The sequence below is a fragment of the Gouania willdenowi genome, chromosome 4 (genome assembly GCF_900634775.1).
Source record: "Gouania willdenowi chromosome 4, fGouWil2.1, whole genome shotgun sequence".
In the NCBI taxonomy this organism is placed as follows: Eukaryota; Metazoa; Chordata; class Actinopteri; order Blenniiformes; family Gobiesocidae; genus Gouania; species Gouania willdenowi.
Window position 1 is genome coordinate 26,083,397 of NC_041047.1, and position 18,995 is coordinate 26,102,391.

The 18,995-nt window shown below is 40.3% G+C and overlaps 1 protein-coding gene across 5 annotated transcripts in view; it reads right to left on the reverse strand.

The window, feature by feature from the left end:
* The window catches only part of sbno2b (strawberry notch homolog 2b), a 92,688-nt gene that overhangs the window by 52,206 nt on the left and 21,487 nt on the right, over nucleotides 1-18,995 (reverse strand). For 4 of the 5 annotated variants that reach the window (XM_028443965.1, XM_028443964.1, XM_028443963.1 and 1 more), the window contains exons 2-3: nucleotides 18,334-18,572; nucleotides 14,180-14,268 (exon numbers count right to left, since the gene is read on the reverse strand). In XM_028443965.1, the coding sequence (XP_028299766.1) occupies nucleotides 14,180-14,268; nucleotides 18,334-18,474 (230 nt within the window). In that variant the 5' untranslated portion in view covers nucleotides 18,475-18,572. The remainder of the gene's footprint in view (nucleotides 1-14,179; nucleotides 14,269-18,333; nucleotides 18,573-18,995) is intronic. The other variant, XM_028443966.1, reaches the window with a different exon arrangement.

Sequence of the window (18,995 nt, forward strand, 5' to 3'; positions counted from 1 at the left end):
GAAGTGCTTCGCGCACACAAAAATGACCTTACCCACAGATGTGGGTACATTTCCGTGAAAAATAAAACTCAACCAGGCACTTCGAAAAGGTTCTGATGCTGGGAGACGGTGTAATGAAGCGTGTGGGTGACTACATCCAACAACCGAACATTTTTTACTTATCCTCTCGTAACTTCGGCATCCTTGAGCTTGGACTACAAAATCGCAGCGAGAAATAAAAATGGCGGATTGCTCGAAGTGTTGGGCCTGGAGTCGATGTCCTAATTTGGCAGTTCCACTGCAAATACTGTGACGTTATTGTTCAGAAAACGTAATAGAGAATAGAAAAATCAAAATAGATTGAAAAATATGACCAAAACAGAATATAAAGATATCAACGGAGCACCTGTAGAGATTACTTTGAACTTTTCTGTACTTCTAAACAATCTAAATATACAACAAAATGCATTTAAGGGCTAAAAAAGTGTATTTAGCAAGACATGTCCCCTTTAATTGGGAATAACTAATTCCGAATTAATAAACATCATGTAACTGTGGCCAATATTAAATATTGGGCATAGGTCAAACTTAACTCATTCAGTGCCAGCCATTTTCAGATTTTCCACCCCCCTCAGTGCCAGTCGTTTTTGAGCATTTTGCCTGATTTTAAAGACCCACAGAATATTTTCTACTATGACTATCTGAAATCTGACACCAGATTCTGAAAGATTGGAGCCTCTACTTTCATTAAAAAAAAGACATTTGTTTCTGGCTCGTTTCGTTCTTTTGAATAGAGCAAGTTTTACACAAATCTTCAGTTTCAGAGCAAAAAGCTGAGAAAAAAGCCTTTTAGTAAAAACAAAAACCATGTCAGTGACTTTAACGCTATTTTTTTTTGCTTTAGTGACAACTCTTAACATCTGAACATTGTTTCCTTATATAAAACATAAAAAAAGAAAAACACTGAGACCAGGCTTTTGAATGCAAAATTATTATTATTTATCTATCTGGGTCAGAGTTGAGTGGATTTCTTTCTGTATTTTGGCGTTCCTCCAACTTTCTCTCCCGTCATTCTGCCCACACACAACTTCATCTTCCTCCCCGACATGCAGAGTGTCACTGCTTGCCCCGTTTTTTTATTGTTTTATCTCACCATGGAGTGGAGTGTGCGCTGGAGTGTGCGCTGCTGGGAATGTCAACTCTGAACGTAGCGCCATTTTCTGTCTCATATAAACTCCTTTGCTCTCTCCCTCTTAGCTCTGCTGAGCATGGATGATCTCTCATCCAAAGGTGCGCTGCTACCTCCCAAATGTCACCTATTATTTTGCTATCTGGCTCACAGGCTGGGGGTATTTTGTACCCACCTCCACACCCCCCCTCCTCCCTACACGCAGGGATGACCCGTTTGGCCCGGTTAGTTGATGGTTTTATCTCACGATCACAACATTATCAATAATCCACTCAGGTCCACACATGTTCTGTGTTAGTATGTGGAGCTGTGAGCTGCTGGATATGTCACAATATCACTCTGTAGTGCCATAATCTCCCTTTTTCCTGCTTCTTCCTGATTTGCTGGGTAGCATCAGTGGCTAGTCTCTCATCTAAAGGTGCAATGCTGCCATCTTCAGGGCACAGTTGGTCACTACAACACACCACAGCTTAGCTATTGATGAGGGACCTCCGCCAGGGTGTTTTTTAGTAATCCCCCTGAAAAAACGCAAATGACGAGTTATCTCGTCAATGGCACTGAGCGTTGGGATTTGAAATGATGAGTTATCTCGTCAATGGCACTGAGTGAGTTAAAGAGAATTCAAATATGGTCAACACACCAACACAACAGCCTTGAATTTATGATCACAGCAACAAATAGCTCACACACCGCATCTACAAATTACAAGGACTCTATCGAAGATAAAGCATTACATTTTAACTGAAGTTTACAACAATCACATAGGTATAGATATATATTGAATTATGACATTTACCTAATCTTAGCGCCTTTCTGTACTTACTTTGCTTCATATTGTCAAGAACATCTTATATCACAACATAACAGTTTTGTTAGAAGATCTTTTAATATTTTTATATAGTTTTTGTGAGAAGAGCAAATAAAAATCTAGCTAACCTGCTAAAAGTGCACATCTCATATCATCTCTAATAGGAGAGACAGGAACGAGGAAGTATTTTCAGTATAATGAATAAATCAATGTCTCTGTTCACAATAACACAGAAGTTTCTACCTTTTTGTCAACCTGACATTCCACACAGTAACATCCTGGCAAATCTGTATAATCAAACAGAGGGGGTTACAATCTTTTTACCATCAGAGGGCTGGGCACACGCTAGATAAGACAGACAATTAAACTATGTGAGTCACCCTGCAGCTTCAGGACTAAGAGTATTGTCCTCAAGCATGACTCTAATGAATAAAGGGCATACAAAGTTAGGATACCTCATAGCAGGGCTCGAGACTGCAACCAAATTGGTCACATATGCAACTATTTTTTCAGTGTGTGCGAGTGAAATTTTCATCCGATCGCATCTGTGCAATTTGTATAGGATGACCTTATTTTAGACGGAGCGGCTGAGCGCTTCATCACATCCCACAGAGTGCACTTCTCTCTCTCACTCTGCGGGTGAGGAGATGGTGCGCGCACACACAACTTTGCTGAGGGTAATGCAACAGTGAAAGCGCTGCGTATAAACACCAGTGCGCTCCATTGGAGTGCGCGCGGTCCGCAAGCGGAGCCAGGCATAAAGGGCCCTTCAGTGAGTGTACGCTCACATTGAGAGCAGCAGTAAAAAGGAAGAACTCGCCGAATGCAGCGAGACCGTACACACTCATCAGAATCACCATGGAGGGACCAGAACTGATGGACTATGATGCCAGGCCAGATGTTCAGCTGTGGTTCTTCCAGGGCAGGGGTCTGGGAGCCTAATGTGGCTCTTTGACTCTTATGCAATGGCTCCCTATAGCTTTAAAAAAAAACTATTGAAATAAATAGTTTTTTTTTTTTTTTTTACAGAAGCTATTAATGATTAATGACAAATAAAATCAAGATATAACAATTTGCTAACCTAAAATAAATCACGTTGTGCAATGACTCAGCACCTTCCTACTTCATCTCCTGCAACAACTACAGACCATTAACTTTTCCTGCACCTGTGACTAACTTTAAGTTTTAAATCCCTGGTAAGATAACTAAACCAACAAAAACACTATTCTGGAAGAAAATTTTGATTTTAATTGTGTGGTAGATAAATTTACCCGCCAATGTGCCAGTTAAATATGCACTCTTTATGTGTGGCAAAAAATTAGCAATTAGCATGTGTTGACCACATGATCATGCGTTATCAAATTCAAGTTACTTTTTGTAGCCTTTCAAATACATTAACTAAAAAAAATATATTCTTTATATAATATTGTGTTCATGTAAACTGAGATGTGTAAGAATTTGAAGATGCAAGATGCTGTTTTATTTCTTTATGTCAATTTATTTCATTTTATTTTAAACTGTTTTTAAGTTGCCATTTAAATGATCGATATAAATCAAATCAAACATAGAATTTAAACTGTATAGAATTTATTACACTGTATTGTCTTCATTGAGAAGGTATTTTTTCGGCTCCAGGGGGACTTTAATCCAGGTGAGATGAGGCAAAATGGCTCCTTGTAGAGTAAAGGTTGCAGACCCCTGACCATTGGAAGAGGGTTAGGAGACCCCACTATAAGAGCTGGACCCTCTGAATTGAATTTCATGGGGTGAAGCAATGTAGATACTATGTCATGCTACTGTTAAGATAAGTCAAGCACAGCATTTCTGAAAAGTAAAAAAAACCCCAAATTTTAAAATGATATAAAAGAAATAACCTGTTATTTCAGCCACTGCTTGTTGCAGAAAAAACTTAATATTAACACTGAAATCTGAAAATATATCTCGAGCCATTGTCAATCTTTACTTCATACAAGAATACGTTATGCCAGTTAAGTCAACTATCAGCCTGCATGGCTATGCAGTATACTCCTTTCCCCCCACTGGTAGCACCAGTGTCACCACTGAAAAAATTAGTGTAGAGCCCTGCATAGGAAAGTTCATTAATAGGAAGTGTGTGCATTTTGTTTGGTTTTCAAACCCAACATAAAGCTCCATGCTTAGCAAGTGATCTTTATCATTGGGTTTAGTTTGAAAAAATGGGGGCATAAATTAACTTGCGTTAGATCTGATAATGATTTTTTGGGGGGTTTTCACTGATGGAAAGGCAGATGGGAAGGGAGGTGGGAGTAGATGAGGTATGTCCATCAGAAGAACATCTGCTTATTGTTATTCATTTCAGATAAGGGCTCTGAAAACCAATTGATTTGATTCAAACTGTATATAGAGAAGCCCCGATTCTCAAAAAGATTGCTGGAACTAGCGGTTAGCAGAAAATTGGGGGAAAAGCGGGGAACATGTTGGTTTTAGACAATTGTCATGTGCTGATTCTGAATATCCATGTTCCCTAGCTGAATTTGAAGTAATCTTCAAATTCACCATTTAAAACTGCTTAAGGACATGGTTAGCTTAGAGCTTATTTCATGTCTGTAATGTAGTGTAACAGACTTTAAGGACATCCGAAATTGATTTGACTTAACAAATTGACATTATCCCACTGAATAACAGCTGTTTGTTTGTAAAATGCTGAAGATTGGACAAAATCTATGTGTTTTTTTTATTTGATTTCCCTGTCTGGAGCCAAAATTAAAGTTTCTGTTTTTTTTTTTTTGTTTAATTGTAGAAACTTGTTTTGTAACCACGTCTTGATGTCTGTACCTCAGGCAGTTTATTAAACTAGATAATTTATGAAATTCAGAAGCTTTGAAAGAGCAGTATATCTGGATGTCGTCCGCATAGAGATGATAAGATATAGCATTAAAATATCTTATAATTTGCCCAAGGGGGAAAAAAAACAATAAAAACAGAATCGGACCCAAGACGGATCCCTGGGGTACCCCACAGGACAGGCATGTAATGCCAAACAAATCCTTTAGCCTGTTTAACATGATACTGTGATCAATAGTATCAAAAGCAGTGGAGAGATCCAGTAGAACTAGAACTGTGTACTCTCCAGTATCTGCTGCCATCAAGATGTCACTAGAGACCTTCAGTAAAGCAGTTTCTGCAGAATGGAAGTTACGAAAACCAGACTGGAAAGTATCCATCACATAATTTTTTTCCAAAAAATATATAAGTTTCTCTGCTGCCATTTTTTCCAAGATCTTTAACATGAAAGGCAATTTGTATATTGGTCTGGATGGAAGATGGATCTAAATTAGGTTTATATTTGACAGAGGTTCGACAACAGCTTTTTTAAAGAAGCTGGGAACTGAGCCGGTAAGAAGAGACACATTAATCATTTCCACAATACAGGGCCCAATAGAGTCAAAAACATTTTTTTAAAAATGGAGTTGGGAGGACGTTGATAGGGCTTGAAGTTGGTTTCATATGACTGAGTGGTGACAGTGGTGATGTCCTGTAGGGTCACAGGAGCAAAAGAAGATCAAGTTTAGGATGCAACCAAATTGCAGATATAACAATGAGGATTTAAAGGGGATGGTAGCAACCTTATTTACAAGTGTAAAAACTCATTACACTCAGTCTTTCAGTATACTGGTGCATGGGGAATATCAAGAGAGATGATATTACTGATTGTATCAAACAAGACTTTTTTGAGGCTATAAGATTTGTAAAATATTATGTTCTTGCATGTCTTATCATGTCATTTAAGGGAAAAGATCGATTCTTAAAGATGAAGTCTATGAACCTCTAGTTTAGTGGTTTTCTATAAGCATTCTATTTTCCGACAGTACCTCCTAAAGTGACAGATACTTTCACTTATCCAAGGACAGTAAGTTGAATGTTGGGCTCTGTTTTGTTTCAAAGGTGCCACTCTGTCAAAAACAGATGTACATTGATTGTTAAAAGATAAAATCAAAACACTGACATTACTATGAGCTGTGTCAGCATCAAACAAGTTTGAGAACCTTTCAGCAGCAGCCTGGGTTATGATTCTCCTTTGAATCAGTGGTTTGGGTGGCAAGTTATAGCTTGGGAACATTGATATTCTGAATCAGCATACTCAAATTGACCAAATAAGCTTAATTCCCCACTTTTATTCCCAAATTCTCCTACCATATACCTTTTTGAGAATCAGGCCTAGCCTATAGGTAAGTTCCAAGCCACATGTGATATATCATGTGACATTACTCAAAATATCAGACTGCATCACACAGATACAAAAATGCTTTTTCCAAAACTTGTTTCAATGAGTTTGTTTCTCGATGAGATGAAAGTCTTCAAAGCTTTAGGATTTCCCAATGAGGGAATTTGAAAAACACATAGTGGCATTTTAAGTTATCTAAGGCATAAATACTCAAGGAGACAGCAGCAATATAGCATGAAATATCAGAGCTTAGATGAACACTAACTTAGTTGTTTACGATGAACTTGAAAAAACCTTTTACGCTTTAACAGTAAAATTATAAATGTGATGTGCTTGGACCCAATGTACTTATTTTAGCTTTAAAATTGATTGTTTGCATTAAAAAAAAAAAACCTACACAAGGAAATTGGCATTAGTCATTTTGAGCTAGGGCTAGGCGATATGGACTCATACCAATTTTTTTTTCCTCAAAATGGTGCTATACGATAGGAATCTTGATATTTACAACTCAAAGTCTTACCAGAAACACAATTCTGGGTCAAATTTGCTGATGCAAAATGCCACATAGGCACATTTATTAACAAACAGCTGCACAAAATGTGGCACATTTGGTTTTTTCTCCCGTAAGGGACAGCACGTGTGAGTGAGTGAGTTTTGTAGTGTGGCTTGTTTAGGAGAAGGTCTGGGTTAGAACACACTGAGCAATTCATCTAACTGTGCTGTTCATGTTCTAAGAAGTAATGAAATCAGCAACTCCTAACATGAGTATTTTAATTCAAATTAAGCTATAAAAAAATATATCTCAGAAATATGGAATAATTGTAAAGAAACACACTGACTGTACTCTTTGAATAATATTAAATACTTGTGTGATGTGATTTGTACTGTGATATATTGCCTATTTTGAGCCATTTGTTTGTGTCCAGCTAATGCTTTTATACCCTCTTATATACACGCAAAATGAATCAAACATTTAATAATGTTAAGATTTGTGTGAAATTTTAGAGGAATCTTCAGAAATTGTTAAATAGGTGTAGCTCATAGACTGTTCCTGCCTTAACAAAAGAAAGAAAATATTGTACAGTGCATCAACTGACTAAAAGATTATGGATACAATGCTTATATCTGATAATGTGACATTCCACTTTTGTGTTGAGATTTTGTGTGATCTTTCAGTTTTGCTCACATGATCATCTTAATCACTTCACAGCAATCTTTTTCATAGAAAATGTCTGCTTGCAATACATGACCTATAACGATTTGTAAATAATGTGCAAAATATGTAGATGAGATGTCTATTCATGATAAAATGTTCTTTTCAAACCCAAGGATACAATCATAGAACAGTAACACACACTGAGTAAGAAAACACTAATGCACAGACAATAACAGTTAAAAAAAAAATCCAAACACTTTAAGCAGTGAGGTCATAAACTTGCAGTTTTAAGATGTTTGGTTCTGACCTCTTACTGCGGCAGACACAGGCCACCCACTACAGGAAATGAAGGCGGTCCAATAAAAGAGCCCATCCCTAGTGTTGTGAGCTGGTGGTTTTAGCGTAAGAATAACGGGTGATGTATTGTCTTGATTTGATTAGGTCAGCAATGTAATAACACCATCAACCGTACAAACTCAATGAATCTAGGATTTGATTCTTTGTAAGAGGTGTTCCTACTAAAGGAAGGTTTAAATTTCATGTGTTCCAGTCACATGTGTGAAGGAAACTGCATTCCATAAAATCCCAAATCACATTTACATCGATATATATATATATATATCCAACAAATACTCATTCCTTATTTGCGTTTTGTTTTTACTCAAATGAAAAAAGAAATGTGATGTACGAACATTTGAAAAGAAAATTCGTTATTCAAGCCAGCAGTGTTAGTGTGCCATATCAGCTGATCAAAGTTTAAAAGTTAGAGATTTTGTAATCAATTTAGTCTATATTGTTCATTTTTCTATACGCAAGTAAAAATAACAAGAAGACATATTCATCAACTAACCCCGCCAGATTAGTTGTCATTATAACTCACAACCTTTTCCTAAATGTCCTAAATCTAAGAACTCAGAAGTGTACATAAGAAAATATTATCACATCAGAATATCAAATTACTATGTTAAACAGTTTCTAAGAAAAGCTGTCCCCTTTGAAGACACCTCAAGCACAGTAAAGAAAAACGGAACAAGGACAATAACTCCAGAAAAAATAAATGCGCATTTCTCATTTTCAAACTCCATGAAGGTATTGATACCCTGAATCCACACACCAACTTTGGTTATTGTATCTTTCACGGTTTCTGAGAAAATCTGTCAAGAGTAAAAAAAACTGAACAAGGGCAATAACTCCGGAAAAAATAATTGCGCACTTCACATTTTCGAACTCTCCTCCATGAACCGCCCCCTTAACGTGGTGGAGGGGTTTGAGTACCCGAATGATCCTGGGAGCTATGTTGTCGGGGGCTTAATGTCCCTGGTAGGGTCTCCCAAGGCAAACAGGTACCAGGTGACGGGTCCGACTAAGAGCGGTTCAATAGCCATATATGTATATGAAAAAACAAAGGCAGTTCACGTCGCCCGGATTGGCGCTACCGTGGCCCCACCTTGGAGACAGGCCCGGGGTTGGGGCTCGAGTGCGAGCGCCTGGTGGCCGGGGCTTTGCTCACGGGGCCCCGGCCGGGCAGAGCCCGAAAGGATGACGTGGGCCCGCCCTCCTGTAGGCCCACCACCCGCAGGAGGGATCATATGAGGCCGGTGCAATGTGGATCGGGCCGTCGTCCAGGGCGGGGGCCTTGGCGATCTGATCCCCGGCTACAGAAGCTAGCGTTAGGGACGTGGAATGTCACCTCTCTGGCGGGGAAGGAGCCTGAGCTTGTGTGCGATGTGGAGAAGTTCGGACTAGATATAGTCGGTCCCACCTCGACACATAACAAGGGCTCTGGAACCAGCCTTCTCGACAGGGGTTGGACTCTCTTCTACTCTGGAGTCGCCAATGGTGAGAGGCGCCGGGCCGGGGTGGCTATACTTCTTGCCCCCCGACTTAGTGCCTGTACGTTGGAGTTTACCCCGGTAGACGAGAGGGTAGCCTCCCTCCGCCTTCGGGTGGGGGGACGGATCCTGACTGCTGTTTGTGCCTATGGGCCAAACAGTAGCTCGGAGTATCCACCCTTCTTGGATTCCTTAGAGGGAGTACTGGAGAGTGCTCCTTCTGGGGATTCCCTCGTTCTGCTGGGGGACTTCAACGCTCACGTTGGCAGCGACAGTGAGACCTGGAGGGGCGTGATTGGGAGGAACGGCCCCCCTGATCGGAACCCGAGCGGTGTTTTGTTGTTGGACTTCTGTGCTCATCACAGATTGTCCATAACAAACACCATGTTCAAGCATAAGGGTGTCCATATGTGCACTTGGCACCAGGACACCCTAGGCTGCAGTTCGATGATCGACTTCGTAGTCGTGTCATCGGACTTGCGGCCGCATTTCTTGGACACTCGGGTAAAGAGAGGGGCGGAGCTGTCAACTGATCACCACCTGGTGGTGAGTTGGCTCCGATGGCGGGGGAGGATGCCGGTTAGACCTGGCAGACCCAAACGTATAGTGAGGGTTTGCTGGGAACGCCTGGCAGAGTCTCCCGTCAGAAGGAGCTTCAACTCCCACCTCCGGGAAAACTTCAACCATGTCTCGGAGGAGGCGGGGGACATTGAGTCCGAGTGGGCCATGTTCCGTGCCTCTGTTGCTGAGGCGGCTGATCGGTGGTGTCGCCGCAAGGTAGTCGGTGCCTGTCGTGGCGGCAATACCCGAACCCGTTGGTGGACACCGGGGGTGAGGGATGCCGTCAAGCTGAAGAAGGAGTCCTACCGGGCCTTTTTGGCCTGTGGGACTCCAGAGGCAGCATACAGGTACTGACGGGCCAAGCGGAGTGCAGCCACGGCGGTCACCGAGGCAAAAGCCCGGACATGGGAGGAGTTTGGTGAGGCCATGGAGAACGACTTCCGGACGGCTTTGAAGAGATTCTGGCCCACCATCCGGCGTCTTAGGAGGGGGAAGCAGTGCATCGTCAACACAATGTATGGTGCGGATGGTGCGCTGCTGACCTCGACTCGAGACGTTGTGGATCGGTGGGGGGAATACTTCAAAGACCTCCTCAATCCCACTGAAACGCCTTCCAATCAGGAAGCATGGCCTGGGGACCCGAGAGTGGGCTCTCCTATCTCTGGGGCTGAGGTTGCCGAGGTGGTTAAAAAGCTCCTCGGTGGCAGGGCTCCGGGGGTGGATGAGATACACCCGGAGTTCCTCAAGGCCCTGGATGTTGTGGGGCTGTCATGGCTGACACGACTCTGCAACATCGCGTGAACATCGGGGGCCGTGCATCTGGATTGGCAGACCGGGGTGGAGGGTGTGTTCCAATTATAGAGGGATCACACTCCTTAGCCTCCCCGGTAAGGTCTATTCAGGGGTACTGGAGAGGAGGGTCCGCCGGATAGTTGAACCTCGGATTCAAGAGGAGCAATGTGGTTTTCGTCCTGGCCGTGGAACTGTGGACCAGCTCTACACCCTCAGCAGGGTCCTTGAGGGGTCATGGGAATTTGCCCAACCAGTCCACATGTGTTTTGTGGACCTGGAAAAGGCATTTGACCGTGTCCCTCGGGGATTCCTGTGGGGGGTCCTCCGGGAGTATGGAGTATCGAACCTCCTGATAGGAGCTGTTCGTTCCCTGTATGACCGGAGTCAGAGTCTGGTCCGCATTGCCGGCAGTAAGTCGAAATCGTTTCTGGTGAGGGTTGGACTCCGACCGGGCTGCCCTTTGTCACCGATTCTGTTCATAACTTTTATGGACAGAATTTCTAGGCGCAGTCAGGGCGTTGAGGGGGTCCGGTTCGGGGGCCTCAGTATTGCATCACTGCTTTTTGCAGATGATGTGGTCCTGTTGGCTCCAACATACCGTGACCTTCAACTCTCACTGGATCGGTTCGCAGCTGAGTGTGAAGTGGCCGGAATGAGAATCAGCAACTCCAAATCCGAGTCCATGGTTCTCGACCTGAGAAAAAGGTGGAGTGTCTTCTCCGGGTTGGAGATGAGGTTCTGCCCCAGGTGGAGGAGTTCAAGTACCTCGGGGTCTTGTTCACGAGTGAGGGAAGGATGGAGCGAGAGATCGACAGGCGGATTGGTGCGGCGTCTGCACCGGTCCGTCATTGTAAAAAGGGAGCTGAGCCAAAAAGCGAAGCTCTCGATTTACAGGTCGGTCTACGTTCCAACCCTCACCTATGGTCATGAGCTTTGAGTCATGACCGAAAGAACAAGATCGTGGGTACAAGCGGCCGAAATGAGTTTCCTCCGTAGGGTGGCTGGGCTCTCCCTTAGAGATAGGGTGAGAAGCTCAGTCATTCGAGAGGGGCTCAAAGTAGAGTCGCTGCTCCTCCGCATCGAGAAGAGCCAGATGAGGTGGCCCGGGCACCTAATTAGGATGCCCCCTGAACGCCTCTCTAGTGAGGCGTCAGGGGGGACCCCGAGACGTTCCGAGGCCAGCCGAGAGACATAGTCTCTCCAGCGTGTCCTGGGTCTTCCCCGGGGCCTCCTTCCGGAGGGACGTGCCCAGAGGGAAGTCTGGGCCTCCCTACTGAGGATGCTGCCCCCGCGACCCGGAAATGGCTAAGCGGAAGAAGATGGATGGATGGATGGATGGATGGACATTTTCGAACTCCATCAAGGTATTGATACCATGCAGCCACACACCAAATTTGGTTATCCTATCGTATCTTAAACGGTTTCTGAGAAAAGCTGTCCCCTTTAACTTGGACGGACGGAGCTCAAACCTATATCCCCCTTCACACTTTGTGGTGGGGGATAATAAACCATTGGTGATCAACATTGGGCCATCTTTGGTCACGGGGTTCGGCATCATTCTGAGTGAAACGCGGGGCATATTTTAGGACAATGATATTTGGCACTTTCTTGAAGTACATGAAAATGTAAAAACAATTAATACATGTTCAACAAATGCCATGGAAATAACTATTTTTGAAAACTCAAAGCTCGAGGGTTTAACAGTATATTTCCAGATAATTTGTGAAAATAAGCTGGACTTCTTGCTAAATTGTATCTATTTCCTGTCGTGATTCTATTTGAGGTGCTGTCTACTCAGCACGAAGCAGGGTATGTCACAAAACAAATGTTTTTCTACAATTTGGCCTATCATCCAAGATGAAGATTTAGAAAAACTTTGTTTATGTGTCTGTGTGTGGCTATAAATAACTGGGGTTTTAGGTTCCAAAAGGTCACAATAAAACCTTTTCTGGTGTCACACGTGTGTGTTTACGTTCAGAAACAGCATGGATGACCTAAACACTAGTAACAATTGTCCAGGAGCTTTTTGCGTGCTTGTTTCTTTACATACCCAATTACATCTTCAAGTAGAAGAGCATCAGGCAAAGGAGCACTTTAGGGTTGGCTATTTTCCATCAGATAACAATTACACGTTCAAGGTAAGAAAATGTTTTTTCTTCTAAAAATGAGGTGGTGTGTACTAAGAATGTGCGATTTGTTATCGTTGACGATATATCGTCAAAAACATTCTCACCGGTAAGAATGTGTCATCCCATGATAGAAACGATACATGCCCATGTCGGAAATTAGCGAGGGCAACTTGTCCCACAATTTAGCCAAGAATGTCCCTAAAAACCTTGTTCCAGGGGCCAAAATTGCCCACAAGTTTGTTGTCAACAACTTATTATTCTCTGGAGAGGATCGCTGTTCATGGCAGCTCTGCCGCGTAGCCTCCGTGGTGTGTGGCACCGCCCCTCAGCCCTCACACACACGGACGGCGGTGCTCGTCTCAGCTACCTGAAGCTGCGATACATCATGGACCACTACTTGGTTAAGACCAGACAACCATCCAACAAAGTCAACAGATTCAAGTACATCCGTCAGATTCACAAACACAGGGACATAGATGAACCTGTAGCAACGATTACGAAATGGAAACTCAACTAAAGCTAACTATGCTAAGCTAACCCACCAACACACAGAGACTGGGCTAAGAGCTAACGCTAACCACTCCGTATAAGGAATTGACTAAGTAAAAAGTACACGTCTTACTGTCATCAAGCCACAAAGAGCCACTGATTTATTTATGGTCAGATTTAACATTTGTATGGAAGGTTAAAAGCTAAACACGTCACACGTCGTGTGAAATAAATGTTAGCATACATACTAATGTCACTATTCATCTGTCCCAACATGTGAAACGCAATATATTTTAATTACGTTTCACGTGTTCACAAGACAAAGCTGGTCCCATTAGACTAATATAACTATTGTGATTATTACACCAAAATATACTGAATGATTAAGTCATCAAGCTTGATCTGGTTTAATTATAAAAAATAATTTATCAACCATAACTTTATGAGTTATAACGCATTATCAGATAAATGAAACAACATTCAGTAGCAGTAAAAACACTAATGGAGTTATTTTTGCATTTCATATTTTTTAGAAAATGATTTCATTTTAAGTGAGGAAATAAATGAATTACATACAATAACACTAATAAGAGTGATCCACATGCACAAATACATTCCATAAAATATCAGCTCATGAGCTCTTTCAGTCAGCAGCTATTGTAGCCTTTTTTAATGTGTCTAGTGTTGACATATTCAAATGTACCTGTGTTTGTAAGTAACCTGCTTACATTTTAAGTTGAGAATTGCTTTATTTATTTATAGTTTTTATTTATCGTGATAAATACCCAAAATTATAAGTCTATATTGCCCATCCCTAGTGTGTACTCAAGTTTTTTCCCCAAACAGAGCGGGGACAATATTCGGTTTTACAAAAAACCTGGCTGTGTGTGGACATGGCCTGAGAATCAAACTTCTGAACAAAGCATCTGATCACTGTGTCTTTTTACTTGTGATGAGCCTTGTAAACACATTAGATTGCCTTAACTGGTTTATAATAATGTGGTGTTTTAATATGATGTGAGGATAATGATTTTACTTACTGGTTTCCAGATTGCATAGGGCAGTGTATGCTGTATCCGGCCTGCTGAGCGAAGGATCCCCAGGAACCAGAGGAGGCATATAGTGAACTCTGAGACACAGAAAATAAAAACAAAAAGTGATGATGGAAATAAATAGGGGAAATTAAAGACTGCTTAACATTGAATAACAACTAATACTTACAGTAACTATGCAAATGGCATCAGAGGAGTGTTTTTTAACACAATCTGTTCAATATGTTAGTAAGACAATTTAAAAAAAATACCAAAAATACCACACTAATTCAATCATGCTCTAATTACTGCAGCACACTTCCTCTTAATTCATAATTTTATGTTACTTTCCCTTATTGATAAAAAGTCAGAAGAAAAAAATGTATTCATGGGACGTTGGCATGGCAAGCATATGGATGTCAATGTAATACGTCTACGTTAATAGAACTAGATAATAGGGGTGAGAGAAAAAATTGATGCATTATCATTCAGACAGTGATACATATGAAGAATCAATAATCAATGCATACATTTCCAACAGTGGCAAGTTACACTAAATATTGTACAATGATGTTTTAACTGGTATTTTAACTCATTCACTGTCAACCATTTTCAGACCATATTGTCAGGCGTTTTAGATGATTTTCACAGATTTTTCATGACCCACAAAATATTTTGTACTATGACAATCTGAAATCTGAAATCACGTTCTGAAAGATCAGTCTGTCTACTTTCATCAGAAAAAAAGTTTTGTTGAAAAGAAAGTCTTTTTCTGAAAAAACCTATTAGTGACTTTTTTTTTTTGCTGTAGTGACACCTCAACATTGGTTTCCTTCTAGAAAACTACAGAAACAACACTGAGACTCAGCTTTTGATGGCAACATTGTTATTATTGTACTATCTAGGTCAGAGTTGAATGGATTGCTTACTGTATTTTGGCATTCTCCCCCCAATATGCCAAGTGTCACCGCTTGCCCCGCATTTTGATGGTTTTCTCTCGCGACACTCAATAGTCGACCACATGCTCTGGTCGAGTGTGAGTTGCTGGGAACTTCAGTTGGTCACTACATCAAAGTACAAGTTTGATATTCCCTTCGAACACGCGCATGATACCTTTATTATTATCACCATTTTGTAAATTTGTTCTTTCCTTTTCTTCTTCACTTATCATTATTAGTGTTCCATTATTATCATTAATCATTGAACTAATTAATTTATTTATCTACGTAATCCTTCTACCATTAATAGCCAACTATTTTTCTTCTTTATTTTATTGTTTTTTATTATTACTATTTTATAAATATGGTTTTCCTTTTCCCTTTATTTATTATTATTATCTATGTGGTAAAGGGCAGCCACAACAGCCGTACCTGTCCGATCCATTGTAAATGATCCTTTATATTTGCTTGGACAAATTGCCTCTATCACCTATTCTCTGGTTGCTTCTTAGGATTTTTGTCACAGGTGTTTTTGGCCATCCAATTAGCCATGACCAGATTACCTATTTATAGGGACTGTTCATATTTTAAACAAATCACACACACACACACGTTTATTATATTTACATTTTTGTTCGTTTTTTTTTTTTTTAATTCATCACCAAATGTTTTATAGGTTTAGAAAATAATTAATATTTACAACAATGACATCTACTCAATGATACATATTATTTTCTTTGATGTTTACGGTGGAGCGCACATACTCCACACTGTTGTGCACAACGATGTCGGGATGTTTGCTTTGTCCCAAAACGACGAGTATGCAAAGTTCTTTCTACAAGTTTGCTCCCACGAATTCGTACCCAGAAGTTCACAAGTACGGGGTATGCATAATTACAATTGAAAAATGACCACACTCTCACTCTGGTTCAGTTCCTCCGCATTAGGTCAAAGGTCAAGAGGTATAAACTCGCCATGGCTGATGGTGTAGGAAGCGAGTCTGACAGAGATTTTGATTTTTTTTTTTTTTACCAAAAGATGTTTTGCGTAAATGTGGCATCAGTCTCCAAGGCAGAAAGATTATACCAAGTCACTTTCCTTGTATTTTTTTAAACTCTACTTGGCACTAAAACTATTCTGATTCTGATGTGAGAAACAAACATCCTTTTTTATTATTACTATTATTATTATATTACTTTTGGGACTCTTCGTCCAATAAAAGCGCAAAAAAGCATTAAAACTTGTTGGTTGAAAGCCAGTTTAAGTGAGTGACTGCAGTCTGCAGTGTTGCACTTGCAATATATTGGAATGTCAGATAGATTAGGCCTACCTTTATCGTCCAAAAAGTCCACTGAAAATCTCAGTGCATAGCACAAATAGCTGTGTGTTTACATTTATATCCCTCTTGACCTATGACCCCCGCCGGTCGCGCATGCTCACTTCAAGAGTGTGAAAAGGCTTACTGTAGCCAATGGAGCTAGAGCAGATTAGACAGTTTGTGATGCACTTTTGAGTGGTAAGACATTATTATTACTATTATTATTATTATTATTATTATTGTATCTAAACCCATTCACACGTGCATTAAAGCATGTTAGTGGATTATCTCCCACTATTTTCATTTTTATTTTCATTTGTTGTATTATTACTTTTTATTACTATTATTATTATCATTTTTTTTCATTGTGAGATACACTGCTGTTGTGTTCATGTTCAAAATAAAAAGAAAAAATTTCTAAATTCTTCTTAAAAAAATTTAATGGATCATTAACAGATACATAGCGTTTACTTCACACAGTTTTATCTATACCACAAAAGCTACATATCTTCTTTTTTTTAAAAAAATCAAACAATAAGCTTTTCAGTTGTGTTATTTGTGGAAAAAGTGCAAATAAAGTGTTTGAATATGATCACCTCAATTTTTTTATTGCTATAATCCTGATCACGTGAATTTATTTATTTATTTATTTATTTTTTAGATCGCTTCTGCCGACTTTGGCTAACCATTTCTCTGGCCTCTCTGGTTTGGTTAGGTAGCCATACATTTTCACTCCTTTTTCGGGAATGATTGGAGCATCCCCACTACACGCAGGGACACCATGTATGAAACGACATGACAAACTGCATGCCAAGTTATTATGTTTCTGACTTTATTAGACATTTATTTAATGAATTATCTTGGTACATAAGTGCATCGTAAAAATATAATGTCTTATTTTATATATGTATAAACATAATAAATATGTTTTCAATGTGTCCTGTCTGGATGTGGTGTTTTTTAATGACCCCCTTTTTTTAAAAGAAAATTAGAGAAAATCCAAAGCAATACATACTGTATACAATACATATTAACTCTTTTTTTAACCAAATTAATGTTGGCCTTAACTACGTCAAAAAAGCAGGTAAGCTATCTGTTTACACTAATTATTAATACAAATTTACCTTAGGAAAAAAAACTATTTATGAAACTACATAAATAATAATAATATTGACGACAAATTACTGAAAATCCAAGTTATATCACTAGGAATTAATGAATTTGAATGGTCCGCCAATAACTTCCGTGACAAAATTCAGTCTTACACAAATCACGGGACAGTCAAACATTTTGGACTTCTGTTATTGCAACTCTCTCTCTAAGGGGCTCTGCCACAGCCGAAAAACACATACGACGTCTTTGGCAATCAACGTTTCTAAACCAAAAGACATCTTTAGACGTCATACCTACTGTTGCTGACTATTGTTCTCTGTTTGAGTAACATCACTTGATCAAGCCTTTTCTAACATTCCACACTACAAAATAAGTAATAAAAGTATGTATGATTCGTGCTGATATCGTATCGGATCGATATCGGTCTAACTCAAGGCTGCAATATCGGTATCTTATCAGAAGTGAAAAAGCTGTATTGGGACATCCCATATAATAAATGGTTTATATAATTTAGAACAGCCCTTCTGGTTTAGAGTTTTCTTATTGTATATGTTACAAATAAGGATGCTGCTACTTTGGCACTTTACCATGCAATTCTACCACAGTTTACAGATGAAGAAAAACGGGAAATTTGTCTCCTTTGTCTGAACACAAATGCTATGGTTTTAAAAACAGCAATTCACCAGTGGTCATGATGAAAAACAAAGAAATGCTGTTAAAATAAATGGACTGATTCACGATTGTAATGGGATCCAATGGTGCTAAAACGTTCCCACCCCTACTAGATAACGTACCTCCATGTTTGAGGCCACAGAGAACAAGCTGCTGTCCAGCTGAGGGCCTTCTGGATGCAGGTAGTTCTCCCCGTCCATGGCCAGTGCTGAGTGGAGGGTGGGCATTAGACCACGGCTTTGCACATGACCACCAGCTGACATAGACTGAACACCCGCCGACAGCCACCACCCCCCCTCCCCCCGATGTGCTGGGCTTTTATGAGATGAAACTCCTAACAGGGGCAAAGGCTCTCCATGACCTGAGGGGTGGAGCAGCAAAAGGAAACCATGGTTAGAACAAAACACACAAGGATTCTGTAAACAAGTGACAAGAACAAAATAAAACATATTTTAAGAGAAAACACAGGATTCCATCAGTGAATGTAAAACAGAGACTGGTAACTTCTACCAGAGCGGGGGCCACAAAAATGTGACTGTCTAACCCAAGGGCCACATTATCAACATATACAGTACTGTATGTTAGCAATTAGAATTAAGACCAATCTGAGCATTCTTAAAGGAAAGAACAAAGAGTTAAGTCTTTGCAGTCCTTTGTGTGGGTTTTCTTTTATTTTTAGACATTTGTTTTTGAATTCATTTTGATCTACTTTCAAATTTTTGTTTTTATGTCGAGTCGTGTGTTTTTGTGTCATTTCGTTGGCATTTTGTGCGTCTTTGAAGTC